This window comes from Colossoma macropomum, unplaced genomic scaffold (genome assembly GCF_904425465.1).
Source record: "Colossoma macropomum unplaced genomic scaffold, Colossoma_macropomum, whole genome shotgun sequence".
Lineage (NCBI taxonomy): Eukaryota > Metazoa > Chordata > Actinopteri > Characiformes > Serrasalmidae > Colossoma > Colossoma macropomum.
Window position 1 is genome coordinate 31,450,928 of NW_023494787.1, and position 24,262 is coordinate 31,475,189.

General features: G+C 37.9%; 1 protein-coding gene across 1 annotated transcript in view; it reads left to right on the forward strand.

The window, feature by feature from the left end:
- Positions 1–2,457: 2,457 nt before the first annotated feature.
- The window catches only part of cpne4b (copine IVb), a 69,398-nt gene continuing 47,593 nt past the window's right edge, over positions 2,458–24,262 (forward strand). Inside the window, exons 1-7 of the mRNA XM_036565695.1 lie at positions 2,458–2,634; positions 5,505–5,692; positions 18,107–18,286; positions 20,657–20,728; positions 20,837–20,911; positions 23,206–23,289; positions 23,384–23,473. Of these exons, the coding sequence (XP_036421588.1) occupies positions 5,522–5,692; positions 18,107–18,286; positions 20,657–20,728; positions 20,837–20,911; positions 23,206–23,289; positions 23,384–23,473 (672 nt within the window). The 5' untranslated portion in view covers positions 2,458–2,634; positions 5,505–5,521. The remainder of the gene's footprint in view (positions 2,635–5,504; positions 5,693–18,106; positions 18,287–20,656; positions 20,729–20,836; positions 20,912–23,205; positions 23,290–23,383; positions 23,474–24,262) is intronic.

Consider the following 24,262-nt stretch of genomic DNA (forward strand, 5'->3'; position numbering starts at 1 on the left):
AGGAGAGCTTTCCCAGCGGGATTTAGGTCACCTCATCTGACCACAAATTCTGACTTCTGTTTGGCCACACTAGACTATCTACTTATTTTAACTTCTCTTGAGTTACATATGACTATGTAACTACAAGTGAAATTCCACCGGTTTAGACCAAAACGTCTTCAAACTATTGTGAAACAATGTTTCAGACATCAGGCAGTTTAACTCATTAAACCATCTTAACCATTTCATATAGTGACTGTCTGTTAGGGAGCTTTTAGATTTTTTAGACGTCTGGTTCCTATCACCACCACTGTTAACAATTCTGACTCGATGATATTCCCCTTTAACTTCTCTCTGGACGCTGACAGATGTGGTAAAGTAACCTAAACTCATGCTCAAGTAAAAATATAGTGAATTCAGTGAATAATGACTCAAATAAAAAAGCAACTTGAGTAGAAGCGCAAAAACTAACACATCCAAAGACTTAAGTGCTCTATATATAGTTTCCTATAGAACATCTTTAGTACCTCCAACAACTATCAGCACAGGAACTGAATTATTCTTCTCTTTTTGGCTTTTTCTAAAACCAAATACTTAAGCTCTACAATCAGAGGTATTACCAACCTGTACAGATAATATCACCAATGTAACAATCAAATTAAACACAAAAAGTAAATTAGTACCTAAATGTTAATGACAAAAGTGAAACTTACTCGATAAGATTGCTTTCTTCACAAATTTACTTCAGTTACAGCAAAAATGCTATCATTTGAAAATGCTCTGCAAAGTACAAATCCACCAAAACTGTACTTGAATATGTAATGTAACTGAATAAATATCACTAGTTAGTACCCATCTTTGGCCACTGACAACTGTCTAATTTATATCTAACATCTGTTCGGCAAAGACTGCTGTCAACGAGTATGTACATTATATAGCCAATGTGGACACCCCTTCTGATTGTTGAGTTCAGCCACACACGCTAACACGTGAATAAAATCAAGCACATAGCCTTGCAATCTCCGTAGACAAACATTAGCAGGTCGTACTGATGAGTTCATTGACTTTAAACTTGGCACAGTCATAGGATGCCACTTTTGCCACAAGTCAGTTTGTGAAATTTCCGTCCTGCTAGATCTGCCCCAGTCAACCGTAAGAACTATTATTGTAAAATGGAGTGAAAAGTGTCTAGGAGCAACAACAGCTAATCCACGAAGCATTAGACCATGCAAACTCATAGAACGATGCCACCATGTGCTGAAGCGCATAGTGCCTACCTATCGTTGCATCACTCACTACAGAGTTCTGCCTCTGAAAGCAACATCAGCAGAAGAACTATGCATCAACAGTTTCATGAAATGGGTTTCCATGACTGAGCAGCTGCACACAAGCTTAAGATGAAAATGCACAATGTTAAGCACTGGGTGGAGTGGTGTAAAGCACACCATCAACTGACTATGGAGCAGAGGAAACGTGTTCTCTGTAATGACGAATCATGCTGCACTATCTGGCAGTCTGATGACAAATCTGTGTTTGGCCAGGAGAACACTACCTATCAGAATGCTTAGTGCCAACAGTAAAGTTTGGTGGAGGAGGAATAATGGTCTGGGGCTGTTTTTCAGGGTTTAGGCAAGACCCTTAGCTCCAGTGAAGGGTAATGTTAATGCTACAGCATACAAAGACATTTTAGACAATGAATTAATCCCACTTTTGTGAAAACAGTTTGGGGAAGGCCTTTCCCTGTTCAAGCATGACGTGTACCTGTGCACAAAGCGAGGTTCATAAAGGCATGGTTTGATGAGTTTGGTGTGGAGAAACTCGAGTGGCCTGCACAGAGTCCTGACCTCAATCCCACTGAACACCTTTGGGATGCATTGCAATGTCGATTGTGAGCCAGGCCTTCTCGTCTAACATCAGTGCCTGACCTCATAAATGCTGTTTTGGCCGAATAGGCACAAATTTCCACAGACGCACTCCAAATGTTGTGTTGCACAAAGCTTCTGAGAAGAGCGGAGGCTGCTATAGCCACAAAGGAGGGGGGGGGCGACTCCATATTAATCCCCATGGTTTTGGACCGGGATGTCAAGCAAAGTCATACGGGTGCGATGTATAGGTGTCCACATACTTTTGGCCATAATATTGTATCTCTTATTAGACTCTGTTAAGACATAGAAGACTATCATGGTTATTATGAAAATAGTTATACGGAAATAATGGAAGGAAACATTAATGAACTAAAATCAAAGAGCACCAATTTATATGTTGGCATCCTCACTGTTACTCCGTGCGTGGCCTAAAATCAGAGTTTTAAGACTGTGTCTGTGATTCTTCTTCGAATCCACCAGGGTGCAGTATTGCGTCGTGGTCGCAGGCTGTGCCGACCGTTTCTGTGAGCAGACGATTAAAAAGTCAAGTTAACTCGTGTTTTCTACCTTTAGCTGGGAGGCAAGGCTGCAGTCAGGACCAGCCAACCCCGTTCACTCGCATGGAGCAAGTTCTCCCGCCGCTGTAGGCGGAATTCGTGAGGGGCAGTGGGGAATGGATGGACTGCTCCTGGTGGAACATGAACCCAATGCGCAAATCGCTCTCAGCACCGTCTCAGCACTGAAGAAGTTTTCTGCCATCGTTTGGGATTATTATTTGTACCCGCTGACGGTGAGTGAGTTTTGCCTCTATGTTTGTAGACCGTCAACAAGAAATAAAGACAGACGAGATAATAAATCAATCTCTACGCTATTATTAAAGGATGGACTGTTGTTTGAGTCTGTAGCTGTACTGAAGAGTCTATGGACGCTGCCGTTTTTTGAGTCAATACACTGCAGATCATGTAATGTAATCATGACGTATTGCGGTCATAGGGATTTTACTGGCGTTCAGTTAAAGCTCTGAGAACATGCGTTAAATCAACTTTTGGTCATATATTGGCTTTAGACATTGGTACCTCACCAAAATCTCTTTATGTAGCCTTTCTCTTTCTCATTCACTACCATATAAGGAGAGTTTAGGGTTCGTATGTATATTGTTCATTTATAATTTTGCAGTTTTACCGTTTCATTTGTATGTAGAAATTTCCTTCGCGTCTCATCTTCGACGTTAGCTTTTCGGGTTTCGCAGTAAAGCGAGCAGCCTCAGCGCTGAGTGAGCTCTTACAGTGTGGACGTCTGTAAACACTGAGCTCTGCTGAGTTTACTTTGATAACTGGGTGAATTACTAAGGTGGGCTCCCACCTCGGCGACCTTTTATGTACCTCAAATGAAGAGTAAAGTAGCCTTTAACTTTCCTCACCGCAGAAAGACCCTCTCTCTCTCTCGGTTCCCCCGTTCTACTCAACACCTGGCTGGAGGTTCACGCGCGTTGTTTTTTCCCGCCTGTTTTCCGATAAGCCCCGCCTCCTGCACTATGATTGGTCAGGAGGCTGTTCTCCCCGTTGAATGTGAACTACTGGCCAATCCCAGTGCAGGATGTGAGATAATACTAGCCAGTGGTAACGCAGGGGGGCGGGGATTGTCGTAAAACGGGTGGAGAAAAAAAATAACGCCGCTCACGCGCGTGACACCTTCGATTAGTGTGAGTGGGCGGGAGCGCGAGCGAGCGCCAGATGCGTGAAATGAACGCAAGGGAGGTGAGAAACTCTCATTCCTAAATGAAAAGGGCTCGCCGGTGCCCCCATGGCAAAACTGTAACGGGCACTTCATCTAAAAATACCCAAAAAAGTCCAGCCTCCCCCTCATGAACGCTCGAAAGGCATGAATAATTGAGCGACGCAGAGAGATACACGTTCACTGCTGTAGTGTATTCGGGTCAGGTCTTCGAGCTGTGTTCCCAGGAAAGAGGCTCCACCGGGACCGCTCTGCGCTCATTCTGCATGCTGCCTTCACAGTCTGGAGACTGGCTGTGTACAGAGGAATATCTCAGTACAGTCTTATGGATTTATCCGTTAAAGAGGAACACCGCTCGGTGGCTACAGAAGACCTGCAGTCTGTGCATGAGATGTTATGAGATGTAGCCAATATGTAGCCACTGGCTAGTGGTCCTAAGGGTGTTTAGTTATAATAAGAATATTTTATACTTGCTCCCTCTGTTCGTCTCAGGTTTCCCCTATTTGTTACTCACTGCATGTGACCAGTGCTGGGTGGTATTGATACAGTTCAATATCAAGAATAGCTTAAAAACCTGACATAATTGGTTCTGATAGGCAGTTTTATGAACGTATGAATCAAAGTGAATCTTGTGCAGTAATGTAAACGTTAATCAGACAGAAAACAGATTCCCACAAAGGAAACTTTTTATTTATTTAATTTATCAGTGAATACTGAAGCGTCCGCCATATTACATACACAATTAACTGTCAGTGTCTGAATACTGTAAAATGCACAAAATGAAAATGAATAAATAAATAGACAAACAAACAAACAAACATAATATAATAATAAACATAATTTTTTTTTTTTTTATTAAATACATTAGGGTTCAACAGTCAGAGACCACCCTTCCTTCCCTGTAAACAATATCATCAAAACAGTCATTATGTCCAAACTATTTATTTTTCAGTGACATGAAGAAAAGCCGAAAACATACTTCTAAAAGAAGATTACATCAAAAACTAAACACCTCTTTTACATGTTTTGTTTATTTTCTAAGTGAAAATAGGTTAAAACATCCTGTACAGGGACCTTAAATATGGCTTTTTCTGCTGATTTTAGTGTGCAGTTTCTGTTTATTTGCTGAGTTTAGCACATTGGAAATAAATAACACATGAAATATAAAATATGTTGTATTTTTTGCATAGACTATATTTTATGTTTTATGTTTTTTTTGGTCCCCAATATATTAAATTGAGCAAATAAACAGTAAATTGTGCAAATGTGCAGAAAAGTGTTTTATGTAGAGGATGTCTTAACTTATTCTCACTTAATACTTAATTTCAGGCTATTGTGCACTAAAATCTGCAGGAAATGCCATATGTGTAAACTTACTTTTACTTAGAAAATAAAAAAAAAACATGTTATTTGACATGGGGTGCCCAAACTTTTGCAGATAACTGCATATGTGTGTATATATGTATATATGTCTGGATGTTTATAAATGCGTGTATGTATATAACACTTGTGGATTTTGTTCAGTTTTGAAGCAAGAGTGGTGCTTGATTTTCTTCTCTGTCTTAAAGATAAAAGCTATAGGTGCATCATTTGTTGAGTCTCATTTCTTTGTATCTTTTTCTTAAAACAATCACTTTCTCTTTCTTTCTTTCTATATTTCTTTCTTTCTTTATGCAAGTGAATTATCTTATATTCAGTATCCTCTGAAAACTCTTCTGAAAAATCAATAACTTCTATTCAATGGCTATAATTTTAACTGGCAATTAAATAATGAAGGGTGGTCTTTGACTTTTGCACAGGTCTGAATATTGCTAAAAATAGCACTAAATCCGAAAAGATATATTACAGTATACTAGTACAGACGACAAATCATCTAGTAACACTTGTTTCACTCACGCACCTAATATTTTGTCCTCCGTTTCCCAGCTTGAGCACAGCTCAAAATGAGTAACATCTACGAGTCCGCAGCCACCACGCTGGGGCTCGTCAACAGCCCCTGCCTGACCAAAGTGGAGCTGCGTGTAGCCTGCAAAGGAATCTCAGACAGGGATGCGCTGTCCAAACCAGACCCCTGTGTGGTCCTTAAGATGCAGTCCCATGGACAGTGGTTTGAGGTAGGTGAAATTACTGCTGTGTGACTATGCAAAGGACTCTTACATCTTCTCCTTCAACCTTCTACCTCTTGTTCCCTTACCCCTCTTCCTATCCCTTGCTCTATCTCTCTCTCATTAAGTACTAATACCAGCTGAGGACCTCTCCAACAACAGTTCCTTACATATATCCACCTTCACACTACCATATCAGCTGCTATTCTGTTACACAGAATGATAAAGCTGGACTACCATAGCTGAGGAATTTTGAAACCTGGTCCGGATGTTTTGCAGCGATAAATATGACAGAAATCAATAGATGTAAGCCTATTCGATGTGTATGCTGAGTATCAATAACAAAAGTCTAAATCAAAGGTCAAAGTCAACACCTGACCGTGCAAAATGGCCGTGCTGAAATGTGATTGGAAATGTGATTTGTGAAGGCAAAAATGCTGCGATAGAAATCAGGAAGAAAATGATTTCCAGCAACCCAAACAACACAAAAAGACTAAAATGTGGCTATTAAGCTGTATGTATTGGGCTGGTTTTTGTACACTTCTATAACCTAAGAATAGCTCTATTACTTTGCACTGAAGTCCCTGTAGTTACTGAATAATAGGCCTTTGTATAAAATACGCCTGGATGGTTCAGAGGTTAAACATAGTATCTTGAAATAATATAAGAAGGTATTTTACGATGCTTTATTTATTGTTTCAAATTTTTCTGGGAACACCAAAAAGTTAATAAATATTTTACTGTAATTATCTATTTTTATGTAGTTATCTAGTTTCTCAATAGGGTATCTGCTTGTTTAAAAAAAATTGCTTATTTATTTTAGAAGGCTAATGTTGTTAACAAACAATAGAAGTCAATAGTCACCCAAACCTTTTCCATAAATGCATTCTCAAACCTTCTCTCAACCTGCTCAAACATCCAGGTTTTCATTAAGATCACACAGTGGTTTAGGGCACAGTATGACTCACTTTGAGTCATGAACAAAATGTCATCGCTACGGGCAGCCATTTTCAACAACACCAGGGCTGGTATTCACAAAGCAGGACTCATCTTGGATCAAATTGCTTTGTGTTTATCACACAAAAACTGGCTGTAGATTAACTCTTGTACTCCTGAGGTGGTTTGTGAATACAGCCCCAGTTGTCTAAAAAAGGCTGTCCACAGTGTTCAGCTACACAGCGAGGTTTGTTCATTTTTCAGCCATACTCTGCCCTAAAACCACATGGATAAGCCTGTGCGGCCTTAATGAAGAAATGAATGTGGTTTGAGTGGGATTTACGTTAAAGACTTGGGTGACTATTGATCTCAAGTGCTTGTGAGCAAAATTAGCTTTGCAGCTCTAGTTATTAACTAAAAGAAACTACATTTGGACACCAAACATGTCAGCTACGTCTGGGGTAAATGGAAGTTTGGGTAAATTACACACTGCTGTTTTCTTTTGTAAGTGTGTAGATCTTTTGCCTAAAGATTCTTTTAAGGAATCATCTACAACTCTGCACATCATTCTGGATTAAACAGAAATGTCTTCCTTCTTCAAAGTTTCATATTAATGAGATGAAATAAGAGAAATTGTAGATTCGAAGCATCATAGTAGAATCATTTCATACATTTATCTGCAACATTTTATTTTAATTGTGATTTCAGGCTTTTGTATGCTTGTGTATGTGAATGCAGATCAATTTGTCAGTATGTTGTAACATGAAATCCATACAGTGCAGAATCACTCTCAGAATCCTGTTTGATTGGCTAAAGCATTTAAAACATGTAATCTCATGTGTCTTATGTATGTTTTATTTTGTCCCAATATGTCCCAAACTCAACATAAAAAATTTGCAGCATTTGCAAGTGCATAGTACAGGCACTAGGTTCTAGGCTCTTTTCACAATATGTTAAACTCTGCAAAATCCTAAAATCTGCAGAAAAATGGCATATGTATATCTTATTTTACATAGAAATTAACAAAACCTTTCTTTTATACATTTATATAGTAGCAAAATAGTGCAAAGATGAACAAAACTCATTCACTGACGTGATGTTTTGGAATATAAATATCATGCACACCCAGAAGACATCCTTCAAGAGTCTTCTCACAAATTGTGAATGACTGACAGCTCAGTCATCCGGAACCCACAGAACCAAAGTTAATTTGTGGCACGCATTCCATTTGATTCCTTCTGAATGCCATGAGCAGCATAAATCACAGTGGATAACTAACACCAACAAAGTCACAGGAAATGGGGCTCGTCTAAAGTGAAGCTGCCCCAGGTAGCACTGCAGAGCCACACTAAGAGGAGGCCAACTGACTTTATGGAACCAGGAGAATCTGCAAAACGATGATAGAGTATCTTCTGTGAGCAAAAACCTCTATTTTAACAGAGGAACCCCTCCATTCCTGCCACCAAAGCAAACAAATAATTAGTCTGATTGACACATTTACATGTCAGCAGGCAAGACAAAGTAATGTTTGGCATAATACTGGACTCGCATAATAAAGAAAATCAAGCATCCTGCTCAATCCTGTTCAATACACTGGTTTTATTTAGGTTACCATAAGGGAGAGCTGCTGGTACAGTACATGATGATAGTAGTCAGGTTGCCATCTGCGTACACTGGTGCTCAAAACTTGAGTAAAATAAACAAAAATGTTGAAAAACCTATAAAGTAGTTATTATATTATGATGCTACTACTCTACAACTTAATATATTTTAACTAATTAGTAGGAACTGTAAAAATTGAAGATGTTTTAGATGAACTAGAATGATGAACAGAGCTGTAGATGATTCCATAATAATTTAGAAAGCTGTATAACATTGCAAAATAAAGTTACACTAAAATTGCATGTAGAATGCCTTATATTTAAAAGATGGTAATCAAATCCCAGTCAGGTAACATATCAGGCAGTTACTATAACTTGATGATTAAAATGTAGTGTTCCCAAAAAGCTTGAAACATTGACTAAAACATCTTTACAAAACCTAACTTTCAAGTTACCAAACGTGACTTTTGAAATTATGGAAACAAAATGAAAAAAGACAGAATTGGTGATAAAAGGTTTTTTGCACTATAGTGACATTATTATTGAAGAAAATACAAGTGATTACTAATATGACAAGTAATTCAAGACATTTAAACATTCGTGTATTTTTATGCAAATCTCACATATTGATTAAAACGGCTTAATTTTAATTGAAAATATTGAATAAAAAGTTTGCTTGAGGGAAATAATTTTCTTGCCAGTAAACTAAAATGTTTTACATTTTCACGGAAAAACATTTGCCAAATAAATACTAAATGCAAAAGAGAATAAAATTTTATGTGGCAATCACTACAGAATATGACAAAAGGCCTTCATGTGTAATTTATTTGTCAGTGAAATGACAAATAAATTAAAACATAACTTTATCTTATCAAAGAAAAAGTAAAGGTGATACTAGAAGTTAAACAGACACAAAGTGCCTGAGCTGTTGTGTTTGTCAGTCACTGCCTTCACTGTTACGGTGTAAAATATAGCCACAAAATGAAACAAAACAGCAAGAAGAAGTTGCTCAATACAACAGATTTCTCTGTAGACTCTGTCCGTATTTTTCAGAAGTGTTCTGATGGATGTCACATAGAGAGTTTTATTCTCTTGTGACCGCAGCACTGCACAAAAAATTCAAACACCAAAAACAGATCCCACAGTGGACTCTTAGGCGAGTGGGTGGACTGAAGCTGGAAGGATAAGGAAAAACGAAGGGAAAGATCTACTTGTGTTCACTTAGGGATCACCCACACACACCTGTGATACGCAGAAATAGTAACCACATACATTTTAAGTGTGGATGGAACACAGGTTCTGTAGAAGCCACCTCAAAGTCTGAACACTGCACCAGGTTGCACCGATTAGCAGCTGGCCTTTCATAACACATTACCAGTGACAGGCATACGGCCTGCGCCGACAAGGCACTTGCATGCCGAATTGTCTCCAGGAGTGCCAGCTCACAGTTCATCAGCAAGCCATCACCCAGTGACCACAGCCATAACTGAAAGCCATCCCGCTGCAGGTATTACACATCTTTCCCAAGTGGGAGCTGCCAGGAGGAGCCCTTAGTAAGGACATCAGCAGCCCCATTGTGGATCCACCTGTAAAACACAGTGGTTGTAATCAGCATGTAGGGAAAGAACAGAGAAGACATTAGCAGTTTTATACTAGCATATACATGGCAAATTCATACGCCAATCAGTGGCATATAAGGTTACAGTATAGAGTACACCTTTGCATGTTTATTCAATACGCAAAGTATTTATATAAAACTGTTAATCAGACTAAAGTACATTTTTTGTACAGCGATTGTTCAAACCAAAAGTTTTTATTTTCACAGTGGAAATAAATGGCAGAATGTTACAATAGAGTCTGGCTGCAGACATGCACGCACAGCCAGACGTGCACTGCCAGCCTATTAATGACATCAGTGCACGCTCTGCAACAGCAGTGTTTTTTGTGTTTTATGAGGAAAAACAGCGCACCACGTACTGTTCCGCAACAAGAGTTACACTGAACGTATATTAACGTTGTCATACTGATAACAAGGTAATTAAATATGGAAACTTAACCCTATGACAACGATAAAACATGAATGTTGGGTTTATTTGCACAGGCTATGGCTGAAACTCATGAGTGCAATGCTGAAGACTGTGAACCGTTAGGAATAAAACGTGATGGTTTTGTTTCCTAATGGTAATTGACTTGATAACTGCCGTATAAGACCATTAGGAAACAAACAAATGTATCTGGAATCAGTCCCAGAACACCTGATGAAATTATTTGAATCCTTTACACTGTGATATCAACCCATCAGGGAAACACAGAATACCATTAGCGACTACTGAAAACCACCAGGAACCAACAGATATTTTTAATGGGTTCTATGACTTTTTACAACAAGGACATACATTAAATGTAACTCTAGCCATGTGATGGACGAAAAATGGATTTAGTGGTGATATCGCTAAGCAGAAGCATCCAAAAGTTTACATGCCATTGGGCTGCTTCTGCCATTGTGGCAGAGAGTGCATGTGGATGTGATATCACTGGGGCTGATGCATCTGTGCTGATGCATCTGTGTATCTAACTGCTATAAATGATGAGACAATAGACACTTTTCACACTGACATTACATACAAATTCTTAATTTCTAGCATACATATATACACACATGCTAGCAACTGCTTGAGATACTATAGCAGCAGCCTAGCAGCACCTTACCAACCACCTAGGATGCCATAACAACGGCCTAGCAACACCTTAGCAACAGCATGGGTTAATATAGCAGTGGCCTAACAACACCTTAGCAACCACCTGGGAGACCTTACCAATAGACCTAGCAACACATCAGCAATGACCGGGAATTCCATACCAACGGCTTTGTCAAGTCAATTTAAAGTTTGTTCACAAACATTCTCCATCTAGTTAAACAATTAAAACCATACAGCATAATTCTTAGGCAGAGGGCTGAAAGAGCGAAGCACAATGACAAGGCTAGAACGCCACTTTATCTACTTTAAATTGAATGCCTTCAGAGTGAAACTTAACCAGGAGTGTTAATGTCTGGTCAGCTGTACCAACCAGGCACTGAACAACAGCACTCAAAACAGGTACAAATCGCCTGGGTAGTCAGACATGCCCCTGTGACACTGAAGTCAAATGATCAAGGCAAACTGTTGGAACTGAAGGGACCACAAGGTGCACCGGCCTCAGGGACATGGGGGGGGCTGAACCCCCCAAAAGATTAGAACAAAGAGCTCAGTGTGACTAGCGGTGAGAAGGGTGTTCACTGTTCCAAGCTTACTGCAAAGTAATAGGTATTTCTAGATAAGGTCTTTTTGGTGCACCGGTTTCAAATTTTCACAGAGGTCTTGGGGGTAGAATATGAGGTGACTATGTGTTGATGCACACTATTTTCACAATATGCTTTAGCAAGGTTTACCCAGATATTTGATGTGGACACATTGTTCAGTTTTTCTTCTTGTTCTTTTTTTGCCATTACTGCATTAAATTAAACCCAGAATGAGACAAAAAAAAAACATATAATGACACATGGTTTTGGACTGGCGACCTGTCCAGGTTGTATCCTGCCTTCCGCCCAATGACAGCTGGGATAGGCTCCAGCACCCCACCGCGACCCAGAAGGATAAGCGGTTTAGATGATGGATGGATGGATGGATGGACACATGGTTTCAAATGAACAGACAAACACTAATGTATTACCTTTGCCAACAGGTCAGGCTAGTCTTCAAACAGCCAGTTTGTGAAGAGTTAGTTAGTTTGATTAGCATGGTAAGTTCACAAATTATGTTGTATTCCTTTAAATTTTTATGAGTGGAATGTAGAAATTAACTTGAACTTGGCATCTATTGGTGCTCTCACTGTGAAACATTCTGGGTAATATAGCTGTGCTTTGTACCATATCTGCTACATGATGCTGCACGGTGAGTCCTGATAGGAAAGTCTGTCCACTTGGCAGCCATCTTGGCAGTGCTGTGGTGTGGTTATTTTCACTCAGACAAGACTAGCCTTCTATCTCTTTGAAAGGGGAAAGACCTATAAACCCCAAACTAAAAGTCACATTTACATTTTAAAAGCATATTTGAAAAAGCATATGTAGTGATTGTCTCAAATAATGCAGTTTGTTCTGGCTACTGTGCACGTTCGTAAGATTACAACAAGGGAGAGCTTTTTTTTCTACTTGTGGTTTTACCTGCAAGCTGATTGGCTCTTTTTATGATGTGCTTTTGCATCCTTCTTTATAATGTCTCTTACAGCAGTTAGGTGTGAGGTGGCCTTTAGACGCTGACAAGAACACGTAGCAATCAGGTCCCATAAGAAGTAAAACCAAATTACATTTCAGTAGGTTAGTGCAGGCGTTACTCATAAAATGTTCTGGAAAAGGCCTAAAATGAAAACTCTTTGCTAACAAAATCATATTTGTTGGCATACGGCATGGCTGCTTACAGCATTTATTTTTTTCTGTGTTTTCATAGCTGTTGCTGACTTTTATGTCAGCAACAACTATCAAAGACATAAAAAAAGGTTTCTTGGCAGTTTGAGCTTCCTCAGCTTCCTAAGTTTTAAACCAGAATGGTGTGGATTGGTGCGCTACCCTGTAAATGGTACCTACCCACTTGGCAAGTAAAAACATTTTAATTGCATTTAATCTATCTAATTTTTTTAATGTTATTGCTGTAAAAATATGATGGGATTATTCTATTAATTGCTGTACATTTTTACTTGTTTTAAGTAATTGTATTTTAGAAAAGTAACATCTTGTTTTAATTATTATAATATTAGTATTACAATTAGTATATAATAGTAGTATTGTAATATTAATATTATAATATTAGATATATTGACTATATAAAAAAGAAAGCACATTACTCCAGTTTTAGCATCCTTACCATGGCTCCCAGTAAATTACAGAATCCAACATAAAATGGCATTGATGGTTTTTAAAGCTTTGAATGGTCAGGTACCTGCATATGTTGTGGACATGTTTTGTATGTATGCGCCCTCAAGGTCTTTATATAGGTCATCATTACAGTACATAGCCACTAGTTCATTCATTCATTCAGACATGCACCACTGCATTGTCTACTGCATAATATTTATGCAATTTAATTCTTTTATTTGTACTGCACATTATTTTTATTGTTTTAGTACATTTTATTTTATGAGTTATCTTTACTTTCTATTTATGCATCTGTAAATAGTGTATGAAAATACTTTGCTCCCGTTCATTTTGCTCTTGTTTTGCTCTTTACTGTGCTTTGTACTGCTGCAAAAGAAGAATTCCCCTCTGGGGTTAATAAAGTGATCTATCTATCTTTAAGATCTGCATCTCTGCAACCACTTTTAACTGTTCCACGGTCTTGTCTTAAACAAAAAGGGGATCATGCTTTTGCTGTTGCCGCACCAAGACGTTGGAATGGCCTCCCAAGTAACATTAGACATGCTCCATCTGTGACTGTTTTTAAATCCAAGCTTAAAACACATTCTTATCAATTAGCATTCAGCAGCTGTTGAACTGTAGTGGTAGTGGTGTTCGGAAGGTAGAATTCTTTTTTTGTGTTTTATTATAAAGCACTTTGGTTTTAAATGTGCTTTTTGAATAAAATGTACTTACTTGCTCACTTACTAGATATGAGATATTTTCACTTGCTAAGATATATTTTTCTGCAGTGTAGATTGTATGTTACAAATTCAGGCTGGGTGAGTTTACTGTTTATCTAGGTGGACGAATCTAACAAAATGTAAAAGAAGACATTCACCTCATGTGAGGGCATTGATTTTAAAAGAAAATTCACATTTCATTCAAGTAAATAAAACAGCACCCCAAGTTCAATTTTGTCTCTCTTATGGGAGGTCTGGGACCCCCTGCAAACACCCTCTCAGTTCAAACCCTGCCCATACACTGCAAATTCAGGCAGCACAGACCAGTACTGTCTCCAGGTAATGCCCCATAGAAACCATAACAAGCTGGTCCTGTCGTAGTTGCTATCACTCTAGCCGTTTCCCATGATCACAAGCACAAGCATGAGTGAGATCCTTGTAGACTGGCAAATCTGGCTACTAGAGGCTAGCGCAAAAAAAAAAAAACATGCTGGGTACAGTGGTAAGAGAGGAAGGGGTAGCCTTAGTCTGTTTATTAGTTTCCCCATTTCTGTACCAGAAATAGCAGCAAGTGAATCTGAGGGAGCATCCTCTCAGTGTGTGGGTGTGTAGAGCCTTTAAGCTAATGCTCTGGTACCAGAGGTAGCTGAGTAACTGCTCCACCAGACATAGCAGAGAGCAGACCTGAGGGTGCATCCTCTGGATGATATCAGAAATAGTTACAAGGCAGAGGCTGGTAGTCCTAACAAGATTCTGCAAAGGAAGAATGTGGCATGGTGACAGTGGAGGGGCAAAGTAGGGTAGTAGTACCACTACTAGGGGCATAAAAATGCATCTGAAGGTGGTGTTTCAACTGCATCCATATTGGAAGATTAAAGTCAATTGTAACAATATTCAATAATGAATGTATTCATTTTTGGCTAAGGGCTGTGCAAAGTGTGCACTATTGCTGAGGGATCACTAGTTTAATTCCCGTGGCTGGGGGTCCAGAGGAATATAATTAGCCCTAGCTCTCTGTGTGTTTTCCCCCTCCCTCGATCACTCAGCATGGTGTTGCTGCGTGAGTGGCAGTTCAAAAGGGTGACTGACTTCACATGCCGCTCCACTTAGGAAGCACATGTTAGCCCTTGCCCGTCCAGGCTGTAAGTTATTGTGTGATGGGGAGACCTAGTGAGCAATCACATGTGTTTTTACAAATATTTCTGAATTGTATCAAAATAATTTAATCATGGTGAAATTTGAGCTTTTATGATGCAATTAACTGCTTTCTAATCTAATCAAGTTGTTGAGAGGTCAGGGAACACCCCTGTAATTAAGCAATATAAGGTCCACTCATGATGACAGCCACCTTATAAACTAGAGCAGCAAGGGGTTCACAAACCCCTACAGAAGGGGTCAACAATCTTATCCATAAAGGGCCAGTGCGGCTTCAGGTTATCTTTCCAACCAAGCAGCAGCACCTCATGTGACTAAGTCAGTTGTTTGAAGACTGAAACCAGTTGATCAAAGAAGTGGTATCAGGTGTGCTTCTGCTGGATTAGAACGTGAACCTGAAGCCAGACTGGCCCTTCGTGGGTAAAAATGGTGACACCTGTCCTAGGGGTTTATGGCGGCATTGCAGGAGGTTCAGGAGAATGTGATGGAAATGTCACTGTCAGATTTTAATAATAAAAATGTCATCACTGCCCCCCCCCCAAAAAAAAAGTATGTACAGTGGAGTCCAAAAGTCTGAGATCACACTGAAAATCAGGATTTTTTCCCTTTAAGTCTGGAAATAAAAAAACAGAAAGTTTTAGAATTTTGAAAAATTAAAATAAAGAAATATGATAAGTTAAATGAAGAAGAAATATTTAAGATTCTGCACTATTTCTGGGTCACTGTTCAAATTGAAGCAAATTTGTGACACTGACCATGTTGAGGCCTTCATACAAAAAGTTGAAGCCACTCTCAGGTGGATTTGATCTACACATCAGAGGCTTTTGCACAAACTTGTAGAGTCCATGCCAGCTTGAGTGCATGCTGTCATTAAAGGGCCAACAGACCAATAGAAATACTCCAAAAACACTTGGGATATAATCTCTTCACATTGACTTACAAAGTTTAAGAATGTTTTTGTCTTTTTAAAGTTACCATTTTGGAGATATAAATAAAATGTTTAACAGAGGTATCTAATCCAAATATTGTAGTCAAAAGGGGTATAGCTGACATAAAAGGTTGGAAACCAATGCACCAAATCAATGGTTGTTGATTTCTGCTGCATTCCTGGCTTCCTGAGTGGATCACTAATTCACTGATTACTACTGTGGTCCCTGTGAGCGCTGGTGGGCTATTAGTGCCCAGCTCTCAGCTTGAAGTGTTTGAAGTTTTTTTTTCTTGTCTTTTCTAAAATCCTACGTAAACAATCCCTACTGAAACATTAAACTACAGCACAAATGCCTGTGGCCTCATACTTATAGCAGTCTGGATGCTGGAGCCTAGAGCCAGTGTATGTGCCTGCTGAGTCCAGATTACTGCACTGAGGCTGAACTGTGTTGTGGAATGAAAGCAACATAAAGGCAGCTTTGTCAGATCATAAAAAAGCTTTTTATTTCACTGCATCTAACATGCGCCTTCCTGATAAAACTAAAACCCTTGAGTTGCATATGGGCTAAAGAGCCGCTCCCTGGGATTAAGAGGCAGAATCGATGTTTCTTTAGGATTTTTAGCTTTGGAGAAAATATTTTGGTGCAGGACAAGCCTTTGTTCTCTTCTCGCATGTTTGCAATGCAATGTGAAATGCTGCTCTGGAAAGGCTCAGCTTTCCAACTTGTACTTATGCTTTATCTGCACTTGCATCTTTGATTTTATTCTAGGCTCAGATGTTGGGGTGGGCAATATGATAATATGTTATTATCACGATAAATTCCATCACAGTAAGCTGTACTAAGGTTCTGATATTGGTTTGACATGAGCACATTCAGAACACTGAAAGAATATTGATGTTTCATTAAAAATACATTTAGATGGGCCTCCCTGTCATTACATTGTGGAACTTTCATGCAGCTAGTTGCGTGGTGAGTTGCATGCAATGTAATCTATGTGCAGCTTGAAGCAATTTGTGACAGTCAAAGTTGCACACAACACATCAGATTACTTCACTAGATTATCAGCTCATACTTTTTGGCACAGAACTGAAGTGAGAGTTATTCTTATCACAGTTGTTGTTATCCACTGTCAAGGCGTTGCAAGTTCACGTTTTACAGCAGAAACAGTGCTGCCAGTGCTGTTCTCAAGCAGAACCCAATAAATCCTTTCAGCGAATCAGCGTACAGTCTTAAGGACAGTTGACGCAACACTGCGGTGAACTTTTTATGCAGAATCTGAAATGGCTCCCTTCTCAAAGTGCTCCATCTTAAAATAATGACTGCTGCATTTAAATAGTGCACAGTGTGTCTAGCAAAGAACCACACTGGATTCAGCCAGGTGTGCACAATTTGATAGTGGACATAAAGTGCAATATTTGGGTGTAGAAGCCAACATTTGATAACTCCCATAGTGCACTATATAGGGAGCAGTGAGCCATTTGAGATTCAGCCTTCAGGATTTCAGAGGTATGATTTTATAGATGTTTAATATTAATGTATTGCATGAAATGTATTGTATTGCGCTCCATTTAATTCTGTTTCTTTTTCTCTAGGTATCAACATTGGCTTTTGTTTCTAGCAATATCTGAGCTAGGACTAGCCTTCGCTCTAACCTGTTTGTAACTAGCAAAGATACTTTCTCTGGGTAGACAACAAAGCACGTTTGTAAGTTGCTCTGAATAAGAGCATCTGCAAAATGCTGTAAATGTAAGTGTAAATGTAATATTACCAATTAATGGGCTGTTTTTGTTGCAATGTTCAGCACATTACGTACTTGTTTCATGTTAAAGGATGTTAAATACTGCATTTAAAAGAAATTTGTATCTGTTACATGGCTTTGTTTAACTCTGAAACAAGAAATGACCATTGGAGGATTCTGCTTTTGCCAAAAAAACAAAATTTAAATAAAAAAAAAAGGATCAAGTTTCATTTTGTAAGTTACTTGTATTTTGTTGTTCATATTCACTTCTGCATGGTGTTATTTCCATATTTTCAGCATTTTTGTAGCCTTCATGTAACATAAATTATTTTAACATATAACATTACATTTTTTGCTAGATTGCCCACCTCTATTTAGATGTAACTGATGGGAAGAGCTGATTCACCCTGCAGATCTTAGCTCGGCATTACTGATTGTGTCCTTCTACGTTCAGGTGGACCGGACGGAGGTGATTCGCAGCAGCATAAGCCCCGTCTTCTCCAAGGTCTTCACAGTGGACTATTACTTTGAGGAGGTGCAGCGTCTACGCTTTGAGCTGCATGACATCAGCAGCAACCACAACGGGCTCAAAGAGGCGGACTTCCTGGGATCCATGGAGTGCACACTTGGACAGGTGAGTGCACAACAAGGAATGACATGCAAGTGTAGATAAGTGCATAAGGGGGAAGATGAGTGCATGTTGTGGCAGGTGAATGGATAAGGGAAGTAGTGAGTGCAGTGAGCTGGAAAATGCATGAGAAAGTGGGACATTGCATGTGAGGATGCAAGAAAGTATAAAAAGACAAAAAGGTGGGTGTGTTTCATAGTGATCATGTTAATCAAATAGAGAAAGGAACATGAATACCACTATCATTTCAAAGATTCATGTCCTGCATATCTTTTATTGTATTTTATTTTTTTAGTGCTTTTAAGACTGATATATGTAAATGGCCGCTTTTCTGATTGGCTGCCTAGCATTGCACCCCATTCCAAAAACTTAGCTTAACTGCTGTAGGCCATGTAGGCAGATGTGTGTAAAGATGTTCGTTCTCATGACATCAACAAAGCAGTGAATTCAAAATGGGCTATTTGTAACAGTTACTAAAAAGTCAGGGAAATCCATGGAAAACACAGTGAATTTATACAGTTCTTTGCTGTTGAACCTGACGAGCATCCCAATCAAAGTACATTTAAATATATTCCTCAATATATATGGATTTCCCTGACTTAAGTAGAAGAGCAAATACAGTCATTACTTAAAACACTGAACAAGTGCATGTTTGATTATAAAGACAGTATAATTAGTCCTGTTTAATTAGATTTAGTGCAGCACACCAGAAGAAATGTTTATTACAAATCACTGCATTTCAGTTCATAGTTTTTATAGCATTTTTGAAATGTGACGCTACTTTATCTGTTCCAAGTTATCAGATGTCAGAACAAATAAATATTGTGACATATCATTTATTGCGTAAACCTATTGAAGTATCGTGATATTACATTTTTGGCACACTTCCATTTTATTTGCTTGACATCTATAGCATGTTTTTTGTTTAATCTGTGCATAAAAAAATAACAAATATGGGGGATATGTATTTCTCTTATTGTTTATTTAGGCAGAATTAATAATAATGTGAAGGCTGTATTTTAGCCTGTCTAGCTCTCTGTATGAGTTATTTATATGCTCCAAAATGATGCTATATTACAGCCACCATAGGTATAATATAAGATGTAAAAGGTAAAATAAGTTACTTTTATAGTACATAAAGAACATTCTTCAGTGTGAATCTTGTCAGATATCTGCCAAAACATGCAGGTGATGTTGCTAAGGAAATACAAAAAGATGGCTAAAAGCTAGGCATGTCAGAATTATTGCACAATCACCGTCATTAGATATTATGCCACAACAAGCATTGGGTTGAGGTGGAAAAATTCTTATATTTTTAGCATGTGTACTTTTTTTTAACATGTTATATTTTCACTCTCTAGAAAAAATGTAGCTTTGCTTGACTCTACAATTGATTCTGTACAACTGTAGATATTAATGTAAGTGTGTGTGCATACACAAAACAGTGTGATGTATCACTTCATGTATGTGCAACCAGCGTTAGCTACTAAGTAAACATAGCTAGGAAGAAAGGTAGCTAATCAGTCATTTCACCCACTTTGTGCTTGTACTTTAATAGTTGCATACAGTGAACAAGAATAGTCAAATTGTTAATTGTAGTTATTAAAATAGCAGTTTAATTTTTATTTTCATTTAATTTCATTTCATTAAAATAACTCAAATTTCATGATCATGACAGGCCTATTGAAAGCACATTCAACTTGAACCTGTTTAAAATCGAAATTGATTTGAATCTGATCGTAAAATGAGCACATGCAAAACTATTATCAATATCATCTGTAAAACCAATAATAATAGTAAGAAGTTTCTACATCATACAAAAGTTTTATGAATCAGACACAGAGTAGTTTGTACACCATTAAAGGCGTTTATCCCTGCTTTGTTTTTTACTTTCATGAATAAGGACCATTGATTCAAAATACATTCATAATAGAAGCCAATAGACAGGTGCTGAAACATCTTCACATTGGCATTCATTGTAAGTGTGCTGTGTGTCAATGTGTTTTCTGTTCTTTTCACAATACAGAGAAATTTATCATAATCAGCCATGTGCTACAGACAAAAAACTGGCATAGAGCATATTAAAAGATAGTGGAGACAATACAGTCACTGTTGAGTTTTGACAAGCATTAAAAACTCATTTGTCATGTCAGAAGCTAGATGCTATTTTATGAATGCATGAGTTGAATCTGTTTAATAAGTTTTATTCATTAGGTTTTGCCGCAACTTTAAGAAATTCCCTGCTGAACTCTCCTCAGAACTGTCTATATGTCTATTAATTTCTTATGAGTTTCTGATTTTCAGAATGGATTGCATTTTTTGTTGGTTTTGTTTTGTTTCGCTGTCTGTTTACTTTTATCTTCTTTAATTGCACAGATTGTGTCTCAGAGAAAACTGTCCAAAGCTTTATTGAAACAGGGCAACACGTCAGGCAAGTCTTCTATAACGGTAAGAGCTGAGCAAACAAAGTCACACACACACATACTGACTCTGTTTGCAACAGCCTGATAACTAATTCCCGGTCCAATCTGCTCCCTCTCTTTGATGCCATCACAGGTCACAGCGGAGGAACTGTCTGGGAATCATGACTATGTGGAGCTCGCGTTCAGTGCTAAGAAGCTAGATGACAAGGTACGACAGCTTAGGAATTTCATACTACATACAATATATATGAACAAAGGAAGGCACTTGTTCAGACATACATGTTTACAGTTGAATCAACTGAACTAGCGAAGGTGACCTTTTCTGGGGTGGGCAATATGGCAAAGATCTAACATCAGGAAGACATTTTCACAAAAAACAATATGCATCACAATATTTACTTTTTCTCTTTGGTTGGAATGGACAAAATGCGCTAGCTGTGAATTATATGAGTTATAAAATTATATTATTTACAAGCTTACTATTGGTTTGATTTTTCTTCTCTTTCTTATTTTATTTTATTTATAGTTTACATTTACAGACATTGTACAGAAAAATCCTTATACCTATATTTATCATTATACAGTTGTATACAAATATTTGAGCAGCCCTGGTCAAATGACATGTTTTGTTGATTTTCTTAGTGAAACTACGCTCTACAGAGAATTTAAGTATAGCATTTTTCTGCAAATTGTAGTGCACAGTTTATTCTTTATATTTGCTGAGTTTAACATATTTAAAAAAATAAACAAAAAACAATGTGTGCCATAACTAGAGGTGGACAATATAGCAAAAATACAATATTGTGATACTTCAGGAAATTTTCATGATATTCATGATATTTCACAATATTTATGTTCTCAGACATTTCATCAGATGGAACAGAGAAAAAACAGTAGGGCTATATTTAAAAAAAATACTATAAAAAGTTGTGAATTTTAAGTGACAGTAATTTTAATTCTATATTTGGCATACTATGTTGCACGAAATCCAGTTAAGCAGGACTAATTTTGTTCTCTTTATAATGACACATGAAGTTAGTCAATGTTCTACGAGTTCTGATCATTTCCACAGTATGTTCAGTAAGTATATTGTATTGTATCGTGACATAATTTATCATGATAACAATATATATTGTCATGTTGTCCAGCCCTTGCCATAACTTTTGAACAGGCCGCATCTTTTTTTTTTTTTGCCATATATTAAATTCAGCAGATAAACAGTAATTGTGCATGTGCAGAAATGTGCCCAAACCTTTTTTTTTATTATTGTTTTTTTGTCTGCCAAAAACAAAACTATAAATGAAAATGAACTACAAAAAATTAAGAAAAAATCAAACCATTTGTAAAATAAAATAAAATAAAATAAAAAGTTAAATGGGCTAACACTGAGGTCACCAATTAAACCGCTATTGAAATTAGACGTTTTTCCATTCTTCCGTTATATAAGTCTATAGCTGTAAAACTGCTTTTGAACTTTACCATGGTAAGAATCCGAAAGGTCTTTTTCTTCTTTGGTTTGGAGTACATCACGTCCATTATTTCCTAAAACAATCTGAAAGGTGGACTTGCTGATCACAATACATGTTTCCACTGTGGATCAATTCATTTCACATGAGCTTGATCCCAGAAAAGTCAGCAGCGTTTATGGATGTTGTTGACATATGGCTTCCACAGTGCACAGTACAGTCTTAACTCGCATTTGTGCAGTGAGGAACTGTGTTTACTGGCAACATTTTGTTGAAGTATTCCTGAGCCCATGTGGTGATTTCCATCACAGAAGCATGTTGTCTTTTTAAGTGCTGTCTGAGGGATCGAAGGTCATAGGCATTCAGCTGTGGCTTCCAGCTTTGCCTTTTATGCAAATTTCTCTGGATTCCCTGAATATTTTGATGATATTGTGCAGTGTAGAGTGAAATACCAAAAATCCTTAGAATCGCTTATTGAGGAATGTTGTTCTCAAAACTGTTTTTGTTTTTTCACTGATGCATTTTTTGAGAAAGTGGCGAGCCTCAACCCATCCTTGTTAATAAAGTGCTAGGCCTTTCTTCAACACTCCTATTATTCCCAAGCATGATTACATCACCTGTTTAAGATGTTTATTTTATTAACCATTTCACAATGTTGTCTTGAATCGCCCCTGTCCCAACTTTGCAGGCATCAATTTCAGAGTGAGCGTGTATTTACACAAAACCAATGAAGCTGATTAGGTAAAACATGTCTTTGTACTGTTTTTTTTGTTTTAATGCAGGACAAATTTTTTGGAATCGAGAATTTTAGTTCTTTAGGGAACAAAAGAGATTATATAGTATCTCTTGAAGAAGCCCATTTTTGAAGAGTGTGCAGTCAAACTCTTTATCCATGCAAGAAATGAGATCAACATTAAACCATGAATCAGTCAGATGTTTGCTAAAGAGCAAGCTTAACTGCTCACCCCTCTTTAGCAACAGTACAGCTGGAATAGCAGTTGTAGTTTTAGATTTTAAGTACTTTTCTCTTTCTCAGGATTTTTTTAGCAAGTCAGACCCATTTCTGGAAATCTTCAGAGTCAATGACGATGGCACTGGATCCCTGGTGCATAGAACCGAGGTCTGTTTTACAGATAGAACTCTCACAAACAGCTTTTCACTTAGCATTGTGGTAAAGTCTTGTGGTCAATCTTTTCCTTTCCTGTTACTTGCAGACTATCATGAACAATCTAAATCCTGTGTGGAAATCGTTCAAAGTTTCGCTAAACACGCTCTGTAGTGGTGATCAGGAGCGAGAACTAAAGGTAAGACCGACTTTAATATTATCTCAGTGCTCAGATCCCTGGAGTTGAATTTTATTTATGTTCTTACAGCAGGGCTACACAATATATTGTTTGTTAATTATAATCACAATGTTGGCCTGTGCAATACTGCTGTCACGTAAGACTGCAGTACGCAAAAAAGCCTTCTACCCATTAACAAGACTCTCTCGAGTCATCCTGAGGTTCCTTGATAAATGTTCTGTGAGTGTTTTTAGGTTTCAAGACTTTGGGCCTCATTCACCAGCTGCTATTAAGAAAACATTTCTCCTTAAAACCCACTTACACATTTTTTACAAAGATTCTGATATTCACCTATGTTGTTTGGGATTTATTCTTAAGTAAGAACAGAATCTACACACACTCAAGAGCACAAAAGTGTGAACAATTCTGCAGTTTAAGAACACATCATGAATCTGACGTAGACTTTTTCTACATCAGATTCTTCACGTTGACCTTTCTCAAGAACACATTTAAGAAAAAAACTAATAACCTAATAAATGTACTGTGCAATAAATGCAAATGAGCTCTGTTCTGATTGTCTACCCTGTATTGTGCCACATGCAAAAAGCAGTCTGGGCTGAAACTCTTCTTATAGCTTTAGGGTGATTTGGCAGTGCTAAACTGCTGTAGGCTGAATAGGCAAATGTAAATGTGACATCAGAAAAACAGACAGTTTTTGCATCTGAAGTTCCATATATGGACTTCATGGACTGGGAAATGAATGGTATGTTTCATAAAAGCAAATCAAATTCGTTTTTCCATGATAAGGGC